This window comes from Mustela lutreola, chromosome 5 (assembly GCF_030435805.1).
Source record: "Mustela lutreola isolate mMusLut2 chromosome 5, mMusLut2.pri, whole genome shotgun sequence".
Classification (NCBI taxonomy): Eukaryota; Metazoa; Chordata; class Mammalia; order Carnivora; family Mustelidae; genus Mustela; species Mustela lutreola.
In genome coordinates, this window is record NC_081294.1 from 166,282,865 (window position 1) to 166,302,046 (window position 19,182).

A 19,182-nucleotide genomic window follows, 5' to 3' on the forward strand; every position below is an offset into this window, starting at 1 on the left:
GCATCACAATTCTGGACTTCAAGCTCTATTTCAAAGCTGTCATCATCAAGACAGCATGGTACTGGCACAAAAACAGACACATAGATCAATGGAACAGAATAGAGAGCCCAGAAATAGACCCTCAACTCTACAGTCAACTAATCTTCGACAAAGCAGGAAAGAATGTCCAATGGAAAAAAGACAGCCTCTTCAATAAATGGTGCTGGGAAAACTGGACAGCCCCATGCAGAAAAATGAAATTGGACCATTTCCTTACACCACACACAAAAATAGACTCAAAATGGATAAAGGACCTCAATGTGCTAAAGGAATCCATCAAAATCCTTGAGGAGAACACAGGCAGCAACCTCTTCGACCTCAGCAGCAGCAATATCTTCCTAGGAACAACGCCAAAGGCAAGGGAAGCAAGGGCAAAAATGAACTATTGGGATTTCATCAAGATCAAAAGCTTTTGCACAGCAAAGGAAACAGTTAATTAATTTATTTATTTTCAGAAAAACAGTATTCATTATTTTGTCACCACGTCCAGTGCTCCATGCAATCCATGCCCTCTATAATACCCACCACCTGGTACCCCAACCTCCCACACCCCCACCACTTCAAACCCCTCAGATTGTTTTTCAGAGTCCATAGTCTCTCATGGTTCACCTCCCCCTTCCAATTTACCCCAACTCCCTTCTCCTCTCTAACACCCCTTGTCCTCCATGATATTTGTTATGCTCCATAAATAAGTGAAATCATATGATAATTGACTGTCTCTGCTTGACTTATTTCACTCCACATAATCTCCTCCAGTCCCGTCCATGTTGCTACAAAAGTTGAGTATTCATTCTTTCTGATGGAGGCATAATACTCCATAGTGTATATGGACCACATCTTTCTTATCCATTCATCGTTGAAGGGCATCTTGGTTCTTTCCATAGTTTGGCAACCGTGGCCATTGCTGCTATAAACAGTGGGGTACAGATGGCCCTTCTTTTCACAACATCTATATCTTTAGGGTAATACCCAGAAGTGCAAATGCAGGGTCATAGGGAAGTTCTTTTTTTAATTTCTTAAGGAATCTCCACACTGCTCTTCAAAGAGGCTGCACCAACTTGCATTCCCAGTAACAGATTAGGAGAGTTCCCCATTCTCCACATCCCCTCCAACACATGTTGTTTCGGGTCTTGCTAATTTTGGCCATTCTAACTGGTGCAAGGTGATATCTCAATGTGGTTTTAATTTGTATCTCCTTGAGGGTAAGTGATGATGAACATTTTTTTATGTGATAGCCATTTGTATGTCTTGATTGGAGAAGTGTCTGTTCATAACTTCTGCCCATTTTTTGATATGTTTGCCTGTTTCCTGTGTGTTGAGTTTGAGGAGTTCATTATAGATCCTGAATATCAACCTGTTGTCTGTACTGTCATTTGCAAATATCTTCTCCTATTCCATGGGTTCCCCTTTGGTTTTTGACTGTTTCCTTTGCTGTGCAGAAGCTTTTGATTTTGATGAAGTCCCAAAAGTTTATTTTCGTTTTTGTTTCCTTTGCCTTTGGAGACATATCTTGAAAGAAGTTGCTGTGGCTGATATCGAAGAGATTACTGCCTATGTTCTCTGCTAGGAGTCTGATGGATTCCGGTCTCACATTGAGGTTTTTTATCCATTTTGAGTTTATCTTTGTGTCCAGTGTAAGAGAATGGTCGAGTTTCATTCTTCTACATATAGCTGCCCAGTTTTCCGAGCACCATTTATTGAAGAGACTGTCTTTTTTCAACTGTATATTTTTTCCTCTTTTATCGAAGACTAATTGGCCATAGAGTTGAGGGTCCATATCTGGGCTCTCTACTCTGTTCCAATGGTCTATGTGTCTGTTTTTATGCCAGTACCATGCTATCTTGGTGATCACAGCTTTGTAGTAAAGCTTGAAATCAGGTAACGTGATGTCCCCAGCTTTATTTTTGTTTTTCAACATTTCCTTAGCGATTCTGGGTCTCTTCTGATTCCATACAAATTTTAGGATTATTTCCTCAGCACTTTGTAGAATACCGGTAGAATTTTGATTGGAATAGCATTAAAAGTATAGATTGCTCTAGGCAGTATGGACATTTTAAAAATGTTTATTCTTCTGATCAAAGAGCATGGAATCGTCTTCCATATTTTTGTGTCTTCTTCGATTTCTTTCATGAGTGTTCTGTAATTTCTCGAGTACAGATCCTTTACCTCTTTGGTTAGGTATATTCCCAGGTATCTTATGGTTCTTGGTGCCATAGTAAATGGAATCGATTCTCTAATTTCCCTTTCTGTATTTTCATTGTTAATGTATAAGAAAGCCACTGATTTCTGCACATTGACTTTGTATCCTGCCACGTTGCTGAATTGCTATATGAGTTCTAGTAGTTTGGGGTGGAGTCTTTTGGGTTTTTCATATGAAGAATCATGTCATCTGACAATAGAGAGAGTTTGACTTCTTCATTACCAATTTGATACCTTTTATTTCTCTTTGTTATCTGATTGCTGTTGCTAGGACTTCTAATATTATGTTGAACAAGAGTGGTGAGAGTGGGCATTCTTGTCGTGTTCCCGATCTCAATGGGAATGACGCAAGCTTTTTCTCATTGAGGATGATATTTGCTCTGGGTCTTGCATAGATAGATTTGCTGAAGATCAGGAATGTTCCCTCTATCCCTATACTTTTTAAGCGTTTTAATCAGGAACGGATGCTGGATTTTGTCAAATGCTTTTTCTGCATCCATTGAGAGGACCATATGGTTCTTCTCTCTTCTCTTATTAATTTGTTCTATCACATTGATTGATTTGCGAATGTTGAACCATCCTTGTAGCCCAGGGATGAATCCCACCTGGTCATGGTGGATAATCTTTTTAATGTGCTGTTGGATCCTGTAGGCTAGGATCTTGGTGAGAATCTTAGCGTCCATATTCATCAGTGATATTGGTCTGAAATTCTCCTTTTTGGTAGGGTCTTTGCCTGGTTTGGGGATCAGGGTAATGTTGGCTTCATAGAAAGAGTCAGGAAGTTTTCCTTCTGCTTCAATTTTTTGAAACAGCATCGTGAGATAGGTGTTATTTCTTCTTTGAAAGTTTGGAAGAATTCTCCAGGGAATCCATCAGGTCCTGGGCTCTTGTTTTTTGGGAGGTTTTTGATCACCGCTTCAATCTCTTTACTAAATATTGTTCTATTCAAGTTGTCAATTTCTTCCTGATTCAATTTTAAGAGTTTGTAGTTTTCCAGGAATGCATCCATTTCATCTAGGTTGCTTAGCTTATTGGCATATAACTGTTGATAATAACTTCTGATGATTGTTTCTACTTCCTTGGTGTTCGTTGTGATATCTCCTTTTCATTCATAATTTTATGTATTTGAGCTTTCTCTCTTTTCTTTTGGATTAGTATCATCAATGGTTTATCAATCTTATTGATTCTTTCAAAAAACAGCTTCTACTTTCATTGATACGTTCTACTGTTTCTCTGGTTTCTACCTCATCGATCTCAACTCTAATCTTGATGATTTCCCTTCTTATGTGTGGAGTTGCTTTGATTTGTTGTTGATTCTCCAGTTCTTTCAGGTGCACAGACAGCTGCTGTGTTCTGGATTTTTCAATTTTTCTGAGGGAGGCTTGGATGGCTATGTATTTCCCCCTTAGGACCTCCTTTGCTGTATCCCATAGGTTTTGGACCGAAGTGTCTTCATTCTCATTGGTTTCCATGAATTGTTTCAGTTCTTCTTTGATCTCCTGGTTGATCCAAGCATTCTTAAGCAAGGTGGTCTTTAGCTTCCAGGTGTTTGAGTTCCTTCTGAACTTTTCCTTGTGATTGAGCTCCAGTTTCACAGCATTGTGATCTGAGAATATGCAGGGAATAATCTCAGTCTTTTGATATTGGTTGAGCCCTGATTTGTGACCCAGTATGTGGTCTGTTCTGGAGAAAGTTCCATGTGCTCTTGAGAAGAATGAGTATTCTGTTGTTTTAGGGTGGAATGTTCTGTATATATCTATGAGGTCCATCTAGTCCAATGTGTCATTCAATGCTCTTGTTTATTTGTTGATTTTTTGCTTCGATGATCTGTCTATTTCTGAGAGAGGCGTGTTAATTTCTCCAATGATTAGTGTATTCATATCAATATGACTCTTTATCTTGATTAACAATTTTCTCATGTAATTGGCTGCTCCCATATTGGGGGCATAGATTTTACAATTGTTAGATCATTTTGGTGGATAGTCCCTTTAAGAATGATGTAGTGTCCTTCTGGATCTCTGACTACAGTCTTTAGTTTAAAATCTAATTTATCTGATATGAGAATCTCTACCCCAGCCTTTTTTTGAGGCCCATTGGCATGAAAGATGCTTCTCCATCCCTTCACTTTCAGTCTGGGTGTATCTTTGGTTCAAAATGGGTCTCTTGTAGACAACATATGGATGGGTCCTGTCATTTTATCCATCTGCAACCCTGTGCCATTTTATGGGTGCATTTAGGCCATTCACATTGAGGGTGATTATTGATAGATACGTTTTTATTGACTCGTGTTACGCTTGAAGTTTTCTTTCTGAAGATTGTCTCTATATTTCTTTTTTTTTTTTTTCACAAATGATAATATTTTATTGTAGAAAAAGCATCCCACATAAAGGATTTCGTAAGCACTGTAGGTGAACAAGTGCAATTTAAAAAAGTAAATACAAAGTAAAGAGGCAAAGTCTACAGGCATTTTGCCTTTAAGAGAATATGTAATGTTCTCCTGCAGAAGTGATCCCACCCAGAGCAAGAATGTGGCTCCATGTCCCCCAGTGAAGGCAGCAGGTATGCTTTCTGAACTCGTATGCCCATTTTAACAATTTCAAAACAATGGCAAGAAGTGGCATTGAATAAATTACTAAAACCCCTTGATTCTTAACTTTCTATTGAAACTTGATTAAAAAAAAAAAGACTCCATATCACACTTTGACAATTTGACTTAAAGCCTATGCCAATTGTTTTCTGAAAATATATCCTTCCTTCCTGGGCTTATTCCACAGTATTTTCATAGACCTGTATACATTAGATGACAGACTGGTTTCTTGGAATTTATTGTAAAATAATATTTGCTATTATGTATTACACATTAAATGTACCTTCTAGCTTCTTTACCATTTTTGCTGTCATCTTTTCAATATTCTTCCTCCACTTTGGAGAAACCATGATCATCTCACCAGACACACGTTAACACTCTGCCCACTCTCCAGCTCAATGCCAAATGTTTCCCAATCAATAACACATGATAATGATGCATTCTAAATCTCAAATTCAGGTTCCTCTTGGCTTGCTGAGCTACCTCTGAGTAAGACAGTCTGAGAAAAACCATCTTATGAAGATGGTTCAGTATACACAGCCTGGCTTACTTATTTAGGCACTTAGAAGAAAAACAAAAGACCCAGCAAACCTGAGTTCCACCTTTATTAGAAATAGCTCTTGCCCAGCTAGCCAGTAACGGACTCTGAAGGGAATAACTGCACCCCAGCCCTTGTCCCTGTGGGGACCGAGCGGTCCTGCCATCATGGACTGTCTTGGCCCCAGGAACATAGCAGCTATGGCTAAGGGGAGCTACTAAATTAGTGATGCTGGGCTCCAAGCCAGGAGGGAGGTGGGTGCAGAAGAGACCTCCCTCTTCACCAGAAGGGACCTGTGGGCCCCACTTTTCCCTTCGTCACCACCATCTAGTGACACTGGCAGGTTTACCTGTATAGATTTCCAGTTCATCGCATGGGTTGGGGCCAAAAGCACATTAACCCAGTTTGGGTGGTGGAGGGAGGGAGGGAGACCTATTTCTTGAAAGCCTGAGGAGATTAATCACTTACACAGAACAGAGTGCGAAGTACACACCATACTTTCATACCTGGCTTTTTACCTAAGCAAGGACTAACTGGTTTTAGAGTGTTAGCTGCGGCATGTTCACACTTGAATGTTAATGGAGAAGCTGGAGAACAGAAGTTACACTTGCTAGACTAACACAGTTCATTGAGATTTCCTTTGTGGTGGCATGGAAGGAAGTCAACTAAGAAGCAGAAAGGAAGCACCATTAAATGATTATCTGGGCTGGACACCTATCAGTGGGGAAGAATGAAATACTGGCATGGTCAAAAACAAACCTGACCTCAAATAGGAGTCAAGGAGTTTCACAGACATAAAATTACCCTCTGGCTACAAAAAACCCTCATCCTAAACTTTAACACTTACCATCAGCCTTACAAGCTAGATGCTAGTGGTAGTCAGAACTCTGGGTGGGAGATGGCTCAGTTTAACCCCTTACTACTACTATTTTCTGAATAACGAATGGAGCATTGATCTCCACTGTGATTGTGGTCACACGCACAGAGAACACCCTTCTTAAGAACATTCTTGTTCTTCAAGCCTGGAAAGAGCAGCTTTTGACAACCATCTGACTTTACCTTTGGAGGACTACAACTATGGCAGTCAAAATGGAATCACCTAACTTGCCCTATGGTATCTTATGGGAATGGAATTTAAGAAAACTAGTCATGTTATCTTAAAGAACTTAAAGGAATCTATGTACCTTTTTGAAATCTGTGATGAGTAAAGGCTCTGGGTAGGTGATTAGAAGGCCAACCTTTACCATAAAATGGGAGATTATCCCTACTTAACATCTGACTCTAGACTCTGAATTTAGCTCTGCTGTTAATAGCCATGAGGACACAAGGGAAAATGGTTCGGTACTAGGAGGAGTGGTCTGTGCTGTCACACACCATGCATTATTAATGGAGCCAACAGATGAAACAAAATTACTAGGCCTAATACCCCTTCAATTCATCTGTCCTTTGGGGATGACAGTAGTATGGTTTTCTAACCTAGTGTGAGCAGTGTGATAGGCTACTTCAAGGACAAATATGCTGATCCAAAAAAAATCCCACAGTATGTAAAGAATATCCAAAAAAATACAAAGAAAAATTCTGCACTGGGACAAGGGCTGGGCAAGTGATGATTCTCTACCCAGCTTCACCCTAAATGCCCTCTTCCCTGGAGCTTTTACAAGTCTATGGAGAAACAGAGTGCTTGTGAGAAATTTCTGCCCATCTCTTGCAAGCCTTTCAGTCATATCATCTAAGGAAAGTTTCCCAGCCACACTCACAGCAATGTGCTGCTTAGGGAGAAGACCTGTGGCTTCACACCACATTCCAAGCCATGATAATCAAAGTGGCCTAATCTGAACAGGTTCTTCTACTTGAGTTGTGAATTTCATTCCAAATGATCATTCCAAATAATTTCTTTAGACTCAAAAACCTTGAAAGTAAAAAGGGTTCATAAACATTGTTACACTATTACCAGACTTCTGTCAAAGAAGCTGTGTGGTTTTGAACTATTCATTGCATTAATGAAAAACAAAACTTAATTTAAACTCTTAAGAAATCTTTTTGAATGTTTTAGATGAGAGCCTAGTTCTTCCCAGATGCAGGTCTGGGCACAGAGGCCACCAGGAATGGGATCTTCACGGACTCCTAATGAGAATCCTATTACCGCCTGCTTATGGAAGCTAGAGATTGTCTCTTTTTAAGGTTTGGTCCCTTTGCTGCTAAGTAACTTGCCTGGTATAAGACAAACAAAAAAGCCAAAAACAAGGTATAAAGGATGAGAGGACAGCTTTGATGAATATGAGGCAATAGGAGCCTTGACTTCCTTTCCTGCTTTTTGCAGTTGTGCAAAGACTCCGTAAATGGCACCAGACCCAAATTTTTCAAGTTACCAGGGCTGCTGCAAAGCCGGTAGCTTATTTACCAGTGAGTGCTTTTTTATCCCTTGCTGGAGGCACAGACTTTTCAGTAATGACAAGGACACACGCTAATTGTGGGAGAAAGGGAAAGGATGGAGAAGCAGGTCTCCTGACACTCAGGGGGAGACAAACCATGGAAAGGACTGGCTGTGGGCATCCCAGACAGAGAAGGGCTCCGAAGAGGCACAGTCCACAGCTGGCCCTAATCCTGAAAGTCGCAAGATGCCATCTGAGAAAGTGGGGCATTCAGCCGGTCAAGTTCATCCACTTGAGGTGGGTGGTGCATTAATATCTCCTGGTCCTCTAAGACATCTTCTCCAGCAGCTACCAGATTAGTGAGGGATTTGCTTCGGACACACTGGAAATCCACATGGCGACTCTTCCCTTCTTCCTTTTCCCAGGACATCTGGATAAAGGGGCGCTGCACATAGTTATAGATTACTTCGGAGCGGCCACCAGGCCTTCTCTTAATTTTTTCTTTGCAGGTAGGATAACCTTCAATTCCAATGCGAATATTTTTCAGGCCTCGCTCCTTTAACACTGTTTTAGCGACATCACGATTCTCAATGTATTTGAAGAATCTATAGAGCTTGGAGCTATAAAGAATTTGGGAATATTCCTCCCCCATGGGAGGAGGGTGGTCTTCATCCCAGTCCACAGAATCCTCATCTGTCAGCACAACGATGTGGCACTCTCGCTCCCCTTTCTTGGCACAGCCCACCATGATGGGCAAGATGAGCTCTTCGAGGTAGTGGTCAAACTGCTTGTGAGCACCATCGTTAGACAGTTCATGCAGCAAAGCACTCAGATCTTGACATCGGATAGTGTTGAAGTCAAAGTTAATGCAGAGATAATCGCATGTATCTCTAAGATCTGGAATAGAGATGCCATCAGGACAATTGATGATACCAGTTTTGTAATAATCCAGCACTGTTCGAAATACAGTTGCACTGATTCCTTCGGCAATCTCATACTCTCCCTTCTCGTTGGGCCGAGTGAAATTGTACTCTCTTCCTGGTCCAAACATTCTTCCCAACATGGTATCCGGATGAGCAGTGAAAATTTGTGGATTCACAACAAAACGTGTGCCATCTACAAGAAGTGTCACTTTCTCTGGTGCCTGGGAATGAACGTTACTGCCAAAGCCCACAGTGCTGTTTCCAAATCGTTCTGGAGCCATAAAGGATTCATGGTTCCGTTTATTCCCATTTTGGAAGCAGGAGCCTTTGATGTCCTCGGGAAGTGGCATTATGTGAGGGAACTGAAGATTTGCTGGCTGAGAGGCATAGTCAAGTGAAAGGTCATCGCTCCTGGGCCCTAGAGGGTAAGTGAGACTCTGAAGAGCAGAAGCAGCCAGGCTATTTGTTTCTCTCTCCTGGGCCACAGCTGTGGGGTCATCGCTTAGGCAGCTGCCCTCCTGCCGCAGTGCCCTGTCGCTCTCGCTGCCGCGGTGAACGTTCATCCTTGAGTTGTGGATCCTGAACTGTCTGCTGGGCCAGAGAAAAAGCCTGACGCTCCCCGCCGCGCTCTCGCGCTCGGGGCCCGAACCCGCCCGGGAGGCGCGCGCACACGGCGCCCCGAGAAGCCGCCGTGCCGCAGGGGCGCGCGCCCCCCGCCCTGGCCGGCGCGGCCACGCCTGTCTCTATATTTCTGTTCAATGTTATTCTTGGGCTTTTTCATCCTTTAAAGAAGCCCCCTTAATATTTCCTGCAGTATCAGCTTGGTGGTTGCATAGTCTTTTAGGCCTTGCCGGTTTTGAAAACTCTTTATCTCTCCATCCATTTTTAATGTCAGTCTTGCTGGATAAAGTATTCTTGGCTGTATGTTCTTCTCATCAGTGCCCTGAATATATCTTGCCAGCCCTTTCTGGCTTGCCAGGTCTCTGTGGACAGTTCTGACGTTATTCTGATGGGCTTTCCTCTGTACGTAAGGATCTTCTTTGTCCTAGCTGCTTTCAAGAGGCTCTGCCTACAATTATAATTCTTCATTCTTACTATTAGGTGTCTCGAGGACTTTCAAGAATCTGTAATCTTGGGGGGCAAACCTTTCGGCTTCTAGTACATAAACGCTGGTTCCATTCACGAGATTGGGAAAATTTTCATGAAGAACTTGTTCTACTATATCTTCTAGACTTCTTTCTTTCTCTTCCCCTTCAGGGATTCCAATAATTCTGACATTGGAACGTTTCATGGCATCATTTATTTCCCTGATTCTGTTTTCGTCGCTTCAAGCTGTTTGTTCCAGTCTTCCTCCTGATCCTTTCTCTCTATCTGTTTGTCCTCCAGATCACTAATTCATTATTCTGTCTCAATTACTCTAGGGTTGAGAGAATTTAGATTAAATTTGAACTCCTTGAGAGCATTGTGAAGCTCACCCCTGGTAGCTTTCAGCTCTTCTTTAATATTGAAAACTTGATTGCTGGTTTTTGTAGGTTTAGAGGAAAGCAAACTGCACCCTGACCTCCTTCTCAGAGAGAAGCCTCAGTCGGGCTGCAGAGCCCATATAAATCCCCCCCTTGGCTGCTGGCAGAGCAGACCCCAGTCGGGGTCCCTGGGGACTCAGGATTTTTTGCTTGTACCCAAACCACAGCAGAGGCGGCTGTCTGGGCAGCTCCAGACTGCCAGAGAAGTTCCAAGCAGCAATCACACACTGAGATTTTTCTGCTGACCCAGGCTGGGAGTGCCTGGTCTTTCCAGTCCCAGAGCACCAGGCTGGCGTTTGTGTGCACCTCTCTCAGGGGAAGACGGGAGGCATGACTAGGACTCTGATGGCACAGCAGGGCACTTGCGTGGGGACTGCAAAAAGGCTGTACTTCTGTTGGCTGGCGAGGCTCCCAGGCCCTCACAGGAGCCAGGTGCCACGTGCTCTCAGGCGCGCTGGTGGTTCAGGGACCACGACCTGGTTTCTCTGCTGCACTCTCTCTGGCTCTGGGCCAGGGGTGGCTGGTGGCCCTGGGTCTGGGGACTTAAGTCCCGACCCTAACACCCGGATTCCCGCAATTTACCCCCTGGTGATCCTTTGCTCTTTTTGAGTGCTTTCTTCCAGACTCCTGAGTTAATGCTGGTCCCCAGGTGTAGGGCACTCTCGTATTGGGCTATGACTTTCCAAGGGGTCACCTCTGGTGGCTCCCTCCCCCTTTTGTTTATCATCCTATATCAGTCCGACTTTCCCACTACGCTTTACCTGCCCACTGGTGTCTTCTGCTCCAGTAGAGATCCATAGGTGTATAATTCTGATCTCAGGCTGATTTCGTGGGTGATTGGAGATCTTTGGAAGGTTATCGGCTCACTTTAGGGTGCAGGTTGAATGGGCACCTCCTCCTACTTCCCTGCCATCTTGTCTTTTTTTGATACTTATAAGATTTTAATGCACTATACTTTGGCTGATTGAACTTAATAATTTTTTAATTATAAACTATTATAAGATTTTGTTCCTAATAGAATGCCATGTCCTTGAAGCTCAAATATTAGAATAAATTGTATATTCAAACTTCATTCTCTAAATTAAATTCAACAAATTATGGGTATTAAAGAGGGCACATATTTCAATGAGTACTGGTGTTATATGCAGACAATGAATCATGGAATGTTACATCAAAAACTAAGGAAGTACTGTATGGTGACTAAAATAACATAATAAAAAAATTAAAAAATAATTTTAATAAATTAAATTACTGGGGAATGATATGCCAAATATGACATTACACATTACATTCAAACATAATTCATTCTAAAAGCATACAAGGTAAAAATAGGTACTGTATTCATGCTATGTAACATTATATGCTTCAGGCTCAATCATTTTAAAACCACTTATGCTAGTGTAGTTGAGTGATTTGCATATTGGAATATATGATTTCATGAAAGAGTTTATGCTAATAAGTGGTTCCAGTCTTGGAGATAATTCTCTAGATTGCACTGGAGATGCCCCAACTCACATAAAAGGATTGTGTCTGTCAAACTTCACCTAAACAGGGCAACTGGGTGGCTCAGTTGGTTAAGCAATTGCCTTCAGCTCAGGTCATGATCCTGGAGTCCCAGGATTAAGTCACACATCAGGCTCTCTACTCAGCAGGGAGGCTGATTTCCCCTCTGATCTTCTCCCTTCTCATCCTCTTTCTCTCTCTCTCATTCTCTCTCTCACATAAATAAATGAAATCTTTAAAAAAAAACTTCATCTGAACAAGTTTTATGAGGGAAATAATTTAGTATTGTTATTTTAAACCATCAACATCTGCATTGGCTTACTGTATAAGAATATTAACTGCAACATATTTTAATTCTGGGAAGAGATGTGGACCCAAAACTAATACTAAAATCGTGTCATTTTATTCATAGAATCAGTTTGCAGTCAATTCAAAAACAAACCAATAAACAAAAACCAAAATAAAACAAAACTCAAAGAAAATGCTAGCAGAAAATGCTGAAACTAATATAGTACCAAGTGTTCATTGAACTTGAAATAAAAAATGAATATACACTATGGAGTATTATGCCTTTATCAGAAAGGATGAATACCCAACTTTTGTAGCAACATGGATGGGACTGGAAGAGATTATGCTGAGTTAAATAAGTCAAGCAGAGAGAGTCAATTATCATATGGTTTCACTTATTTGTGGAGCATAACAAATAGCATAGCATGGAGGACATGGGGAGTTAGAGAGGAGAATGGAGTTGGGAGAAACTGGAAGGGGAGGTGAACCATGAGAGACTATGGACTCTGAAAAACAATCTGAGGGTTTTGAAGGGGCGGGGGAGTGGGAGGTCGGGGGAGACTGCTGGTGGGTATTAGGGAGGACACATATTGCATGGAGCACTGGGTGTGGTGCAAAAACAATGAATACTGTTACGCTGAAAAGAAATTTTAAAAAAAAGAGAGATACTGCAATATAAAAAAATTAATAAAATCATTACCCATCATCAGGGAAATTCCAATCAAAACTACAATGAAATATTACCTCACACCTGTTAGAAAGGATAAAATCAATAACACAAGAATTATCAAATGTTAGTGAGACTGTGAAGGAAAAGGATCCCCCATGCAGTATTTGTGGGAATGCAAACTGGGGTAGTCACTCCAGAAAACAGTATAAAGGTAGGTGTCTCAGAAAGTTAAAAACAGAACTACTCTGTGACCCACCAATTCCACTACTAGGTATGTTATGCAAATACAAAAATACTAATTCAAGGGGATACATGCACCCCTGTTTACAATGTCATTATTTATAATTGCCAAGATATAGAAACAGCCAAAATGTCCATTGATTGATGAATGGATACAGAAGTAGTATAGACAGATGATAGATAGATAGATAGATAGATAGAGATATAGATAGATACCATGTTTGTAAACAGAAGAGCTACATGTGTGTATGTGTGTGTATGTATATATAGAAAATATTTTATAAAATAATAAAATAATATATATTGCTTTCCAGTCTCTGTCTTGCTTTCATATTTTACACGAAGCCCCCATTCATCAGCTACAGGAAAGCACATTGTCCAGCTGTCTACATCTCTCACTGTGATGAAAACTTCCTGTAGTTGTTCATTTCTTTTCCCTACTTAGCTCTTTGGTGTCCCCATCTCCCATTAAATTGATTTTCTGAATCTCTTTATCTCTGTTTGAAAATATATTAAGTGGTTTCCATTTTTGTAACTGGACATTTTATAAGAACTTTCTGTTTCAACGATGAAGAAATCAAGCACTGAAAAAAATGGTTTGAAAGTGACAACCTTCTCAAGTACTTAATTCTCATGGATATGGAAGAAGCAGAAAAAAAGCTATCTCTAAAGTCCTTAACTTAGAATTGATAAGAAGACATTTTCAGCCACATAGCATTGAACAAAGCAAATGATTACATGTCCTTGCTTATACATGTATAGTGGAAACTTCCATCCTCTCACGCAGATCAGAAAAAATCAGGGAATATTTGTAAAATAAAATAATATTTTTTTTGTTTGTTTGTTTTTATTAATTTTTTTATTCTTTATAAACATATATTTTTATCCCCAGGGGTAAAGGTCTGTGAATCAACAGGTTTACACACTTCACAGCACTCACCAAAGCACATACCCTCCCCAATGTCCATAATCCCACCCCCTTCTCCCAAACCCCCTCCCCCCAGCAACCCTCAGTTTGTTTTGTGAGATTAAGAGTCACTTATGGTTTGTCTCCCTCCCAATCCCATCTTGTTTCATTGTTTCTTCTCCTACCCACTTAAGCCCCCATGTTGCATCACCACTTCCTCATATCAGGGAGATCATATGATAGTTGTCTTTCTCTGCCTGATTTATTTCGCTAAGCATGATACGCTCTAGTTCCATCCATGTTGTCGCAAATGGCAAGATTTCATTTCTTTTGATGGCTGCATAGTATTCCATTGTGTATATATACCACATCTTCTTGATCCATTCAACTGTTGATGGACATCTAGGTTCTTTCCATAGTTTGGCTATTGTGGACATTGCTGCTATAAACATTCAGGTGCATGTGCCCCTTTGGATCACTACGTTTGTATCTTTAGGGTAAATATCCAATAGTGCAATTGCTGGGTCATAGGGCAGTTCTATTTTCAACATTTTGAGGAACCTCCATGCTGTTTTCCAGAGTGGCTGCACCAGCTTGCATTCCCACCAACAGTGTAGGAGGGTTCCCCTTTCTCCGCATCCTCGCCAGCATCTGTCATTTCCTGACTTGTTGATTTTAGCCATTCTGACTGGTGTGAGGTGATATCTCATTGTGGTTTTGATTTGTATTTCCCTGATGCCGAGTGATATGGAACACTTTTTCATGTGTCTGTTGGCCATCTGGATGTCTTCTTTGCAGAAATGTCTGTTCATGTCCTCTGCCCATTTCTTGATTGGATTATTTGTTCTTTGGGTGTTGAGTTTGCTAAGTTCTTTATAGATTCTGGACACTAGTCCTTTATCTGATATGTAGTTTGCAAATATCTTCTCCCATTCTGTCAGTTGTCTTTTGATTTTGTTAACTGTTTCCTTTGCTGTGCAATAGCTTTTGATCTTGATGAAATCCCAATAGTTCATTTTTTCCCTTGCTTCCCTTGCCTTTTGTGTTGTTCCTAGGAAGATGTTGCTGCGGCTGAAGTCGAAGAGGTTGCTGCCTGTGTTCTCCTCAAGGATTTTGATGGATTCCTTTCGCACATTAAGGTCCTTGATCCATTTTTAGTCTATTTTTGTGTGTGGTGTAAGGAAATGGTCCAATTTCATTTTTCTGCATGTGGCTGTCCAATTTTCCCAGCACCATTTATTGAAGAGGCTGTCTTTTTTCCATTGGACATTCTTTCCTGCTTTGTCGAAGATTAGTTGGCCGTAGAGTTGAGGGTCTATTTCTGGGCTCTCTATTCTGTTCCATTGATCTATGTGTCTGTTTTTGTGCCAGTACCATGCTGTCTTGATGATGACAGCTTTGTAATAGAGCTTGAAGTCCAGAATTGTGATGCCATATGTAAAGATTCCAAATATGCATCCTCAGGAAGGTGACTGAGAAAACTTCTTAGCCATAAGAAAATCATTTTCTATAATTATCATGACAAGTAGTCAATGAAGATATTGGACAAAAAAAAAGTACTCCAGAGGAACGAGCCAAGAGTAATGATGAGAAAATGGGGAATATTCTCTATGGAAAGAGAAAAATGGGTCCATTTATGAATGCTCTTTATTCACAATGTAGAAGGAACCCGCATAACTGCCCAGTGAGATCTGAGAATATCTGAGAACGAATTCCTGTGTTTCTCCTATTGTTGGCTTCTTTAGAGGACTGTTCATTGGTATTGTTAGGCTCTTTAATCACCAAAAGATTTGTGTATTTTGATGAATTCTTTAACAGAACAGGTAATAAAATAAATCATTTCTATAACATTCTTGGTAACTCCTCATTTCATGGCTAAATGCAACTTTTCATTGTCTTCTTTTGGGGGAGGGGGATGAGCTTATTTTGTCAGAGAAAATTAAGTGAGCCAAATTAAATAATCAGAAAAGAAAACTCATTAATGGCTGCATAGTATTCCATTGTGTATATATACCACATCTTCTTGATCCATTCATCTGTTGATGGACATCTAGGTTCTTTCCATAGTTTGGCTATTGTGGACATTGCTGCTATAAACATTCGGGTGCACGTGCCCCTTTGGATCACTACGTTTGTATCTTTAGGGTAAATATCCAATAGTGCAATTGCTGGGTCATAGGGCAGTTCTATTTTCAACATTTTGAGGAACCTCCATGCTGTTTTCCAGAGAGGTTGCACCAGCTTGCATTCCCACCAACAGTGTAGGAGGGTTCCCCTTTCTCCGCATCCTCGCCAGCATCTATCATTTCCTGACTTGTTGATTTTAGCCATTCTGACTGGTGTGAGGTGAAATCGCATTGTGGTTTTGATTTGTATTTCCCTGATGCCGAGTGATATGGAGCACTTTGTCATGTGTCTGTTGGCCATCTGGATGTCGTCTTTGCAGAAATGTCTGTTCATGTCCTCTGCCCATTTCTTGATTGGATTATTTGTTCTTTGGGTGTTGAGTTTGCTAAGTTCATCAAAAGAAATGAAATCTTGCCATTTGTGACAACATGGATGGAACTAGAGCGTATCATGCTTAGCGAAATAAGTCAAGCGGAGAATGACAACTATCATATGATCTCCCTGATATGAGGAAGTGGTGATGCAACATGGGGGCTTAAGTGGGTAGGAGAAGAATAAATGAAAGAAGATGGGATTGGGAAGGAGACAAACCATAAGTGACTCTTAATCTCACAAAACAAACTGAGGGTTGCTGGGGGAAGGGGGTTTGGGAGAAGTGGGTAGGATTATGGACATTGGGGAGGGTATGTGCTTTGGTGAGTGCTGTGAAGTGTGTAAACCTGGTGATTCACAGACCTGTACCCCTGGGGATAAAAATATATGTTTATAAAAAATAAAAAATTATATTAAAAAAATTCATTAATTCATGATGCAGGTTAATAATCTGGACTTCCTTCTTCTGTACTAAGAATTATATTGCACTTTATTTGCTCTTGAAGGATGGATGGTATGTAAAACATCAAGGAAACAAGCATGTGTAACACCTGACTACGTGATTTAAGGTCAAATAACTGACCTTCCATGTCCTGTTTTCACATATATAGACTGCTGATGTTCATGGTGAGTGAAGTAACATTAGCTCTTTCTGAAAGGATGCAAGTTCCAAGATGATATATGGCATGATCAATAATTATATCTTTTATTTTATGATGTAGGAACTTTGAAGTCACTGTTGGTTAAACAACAAAGATTATTCCCCTGTCTCCAGACACTCATGTATTCATTGACTTATTCCTGGTTCAGATATTGTGTCATTTCAATGAGAAACTGTGGCTTTATATATAAAGCCAATTGGCACATAATCTCTGACATAAAATATTTGAAATACTGAAGTGAGATATGATATAAAATACATTTGGGAATAAAAAAAATCATACACTTTTCTCAAATTTATTTGAATTATGTAGGAGTGCAATAAAAGGAGTTTGAAAATCGTATTTCTCATTAAGGTTATGGTCAGTATGCTATACTTTAGTAATAAAACTATTGCTTTGAAGTGTAAAAAAAATTTATCCTTTCAGCTTTTCAAAACAGTCACTGACTGTATCAAAGTAAGCGAGGATTTTAACTTGTATTGACTATGCTCCTCTTTAATAAAATGCCCAAGGGAGTCAGGAAGCGATCAGGGGATGAAGTGAATTTCTCAACATTGTAGATATCCTTGGCCTTTGTCTGAGACTCCACATAACCCCTGTCCTTTACAAACTATTCTCACTTATCAATTTCCTTCTTCAATAATTTAACAACTTATTAAATATTTATTTATTGATTTTAGAAAAGGAGGATGGGCAAAGAGATAATCCTCAAGCAGACTCATGAAGACTGTCATGGGGCTCTATACCAGAACTCTGAGTAAATGAACTGAACCAAACCAAGAGTCAATAGCCAAATGAACTGAACCACCTAGGCAGCCCATAAACAAACTTTTTAATTTATTTTCAGTGTAACAGAACTCAATGTTTATACACCACACACAGTGCTCCATGCAATACATGCCCTCCATAATACTCACCACCTGGCTCCCCCAACCTCCCACACCCCGCCCCTTCAAAACCCTCAGGTTGTTTTTCAGAGTCCATAGTCTCTCATGGTTCACCTCCCCCTCCAATTTCCCTCAACTCCCTTCTGCTCTTCATCTCCCTATGTCCTCCATGTTATTTGTTATACTCCACAAATAACTGAAATCATATAATAATTGAATCTCTCTGGTTGACTTATTTCATTTGGCATAGTGTCTTCCAGTCCCGTCCATGTTGCTACAAGAGTTGGGTATTCGTCCTTCCTGATGGAGGCATAATACTTCATAGTGTCTATGGACTACAGCTTCCTTATCCATTCGTCCATTGAAGGTCATCTTGGTTTTTTCCACAGATTGAGACAATGGCCATAGCTGCTATAAACATAAGGGTACAGGTGGTACTTCTTTTCACTACATCTGCATCTTTGGGATAAATACCCAGTAGTGCAATTGCAGGTTCATAGGGAAACTCTATTTGCAATTTCTTTTTTTTTTTTTACTTATTTTTAATTTACAGCATAACAGTATTCATTATTTTTGCACCAAGTCCATTGCTCCATGAATCCGTTCCCTCTATAATTCCCAAAACCTGGTACCCCAACTTCCCACCGCCTCGCCAATTCAAACCCTTCAGATTGTTTTTTAGAGTCCATAGTCTCTCATGGTTCACATCCCCTTCCAATTTCCCCCAGCTCCCTTCTCCCCTCTAACTCCCCATGTCCTCCAGGCTATTTGTTATGCTCCACAAATAAGTGAAACTATATGATAACTGACTCTATTCTTGACTTATTTCACTCAGCATAATCTCTTCTAGTCCTGTCCATGTTGCTACAAAAGTTGAGTATTCATCCTTTCTGATGGAGGCATAATACTCCATCGTGTATATGGACCACATCTTCCTTATCCATTCATCCGTTGAAGGACATCTTGGTTCTTTCCACAGTTTGGAGACCGTGGCCATTGCTACGATAAACATTGGGGTACAGATGGCATTTCTTTTCACTACATCTGTATCTTTGGGGTAAATAACCAGGAGTGCAAAGGCAGGGTGATAGGGAAGTTCTATTTTTAATTTCTTGAGGAATATCCACACTGCTCTCCAAAGAGGCTGCACTAACTTGCACTCCCACCAACAGTGTAAGAGGATTCCTCTTTCTCCACATCCCCTTCAAAACACATTGCTTCCTGTCTTGTTAATTTTGGCCATTCTAACAGGTGTAAGGTGATACCTCAATGTGGTTTTAATTTGAATCTCCCTGAGAGCTAGTGATGCTGAACATTTATTCATGTCTCTGATAGCCATTTGTAT

The 19,182-nt window shown here is 40.5% G+C and overlaps 1 protein-coding gene across 1 annotated transcript; it reads right to left on the reverse strand.

Moving 5' to 3' along the window:
• Positions 1-5,416: 5,416 nt before the first annotated feature.
• On the reverse strand, positions 5,417-9,371 carry LOC131832712 (BTB/POZ domain-containing protein KCTD20-like). Its single transcript, XM_059176074.1, has one exon. The coding sequence runs from the start codon at positions 9,219-9,221 to the stop codon at positions 7,962-7,964; it is 1,260 nt and encodes a 419-aa protein (XP_059032057.1). The 5' UTR covers positions 9,222-9,371; the 3' UTR covers positions 5,417-7,961.
• Between the last annotated feature and the right edge of the window lie 9,811 nt (positions 9,372-19,182).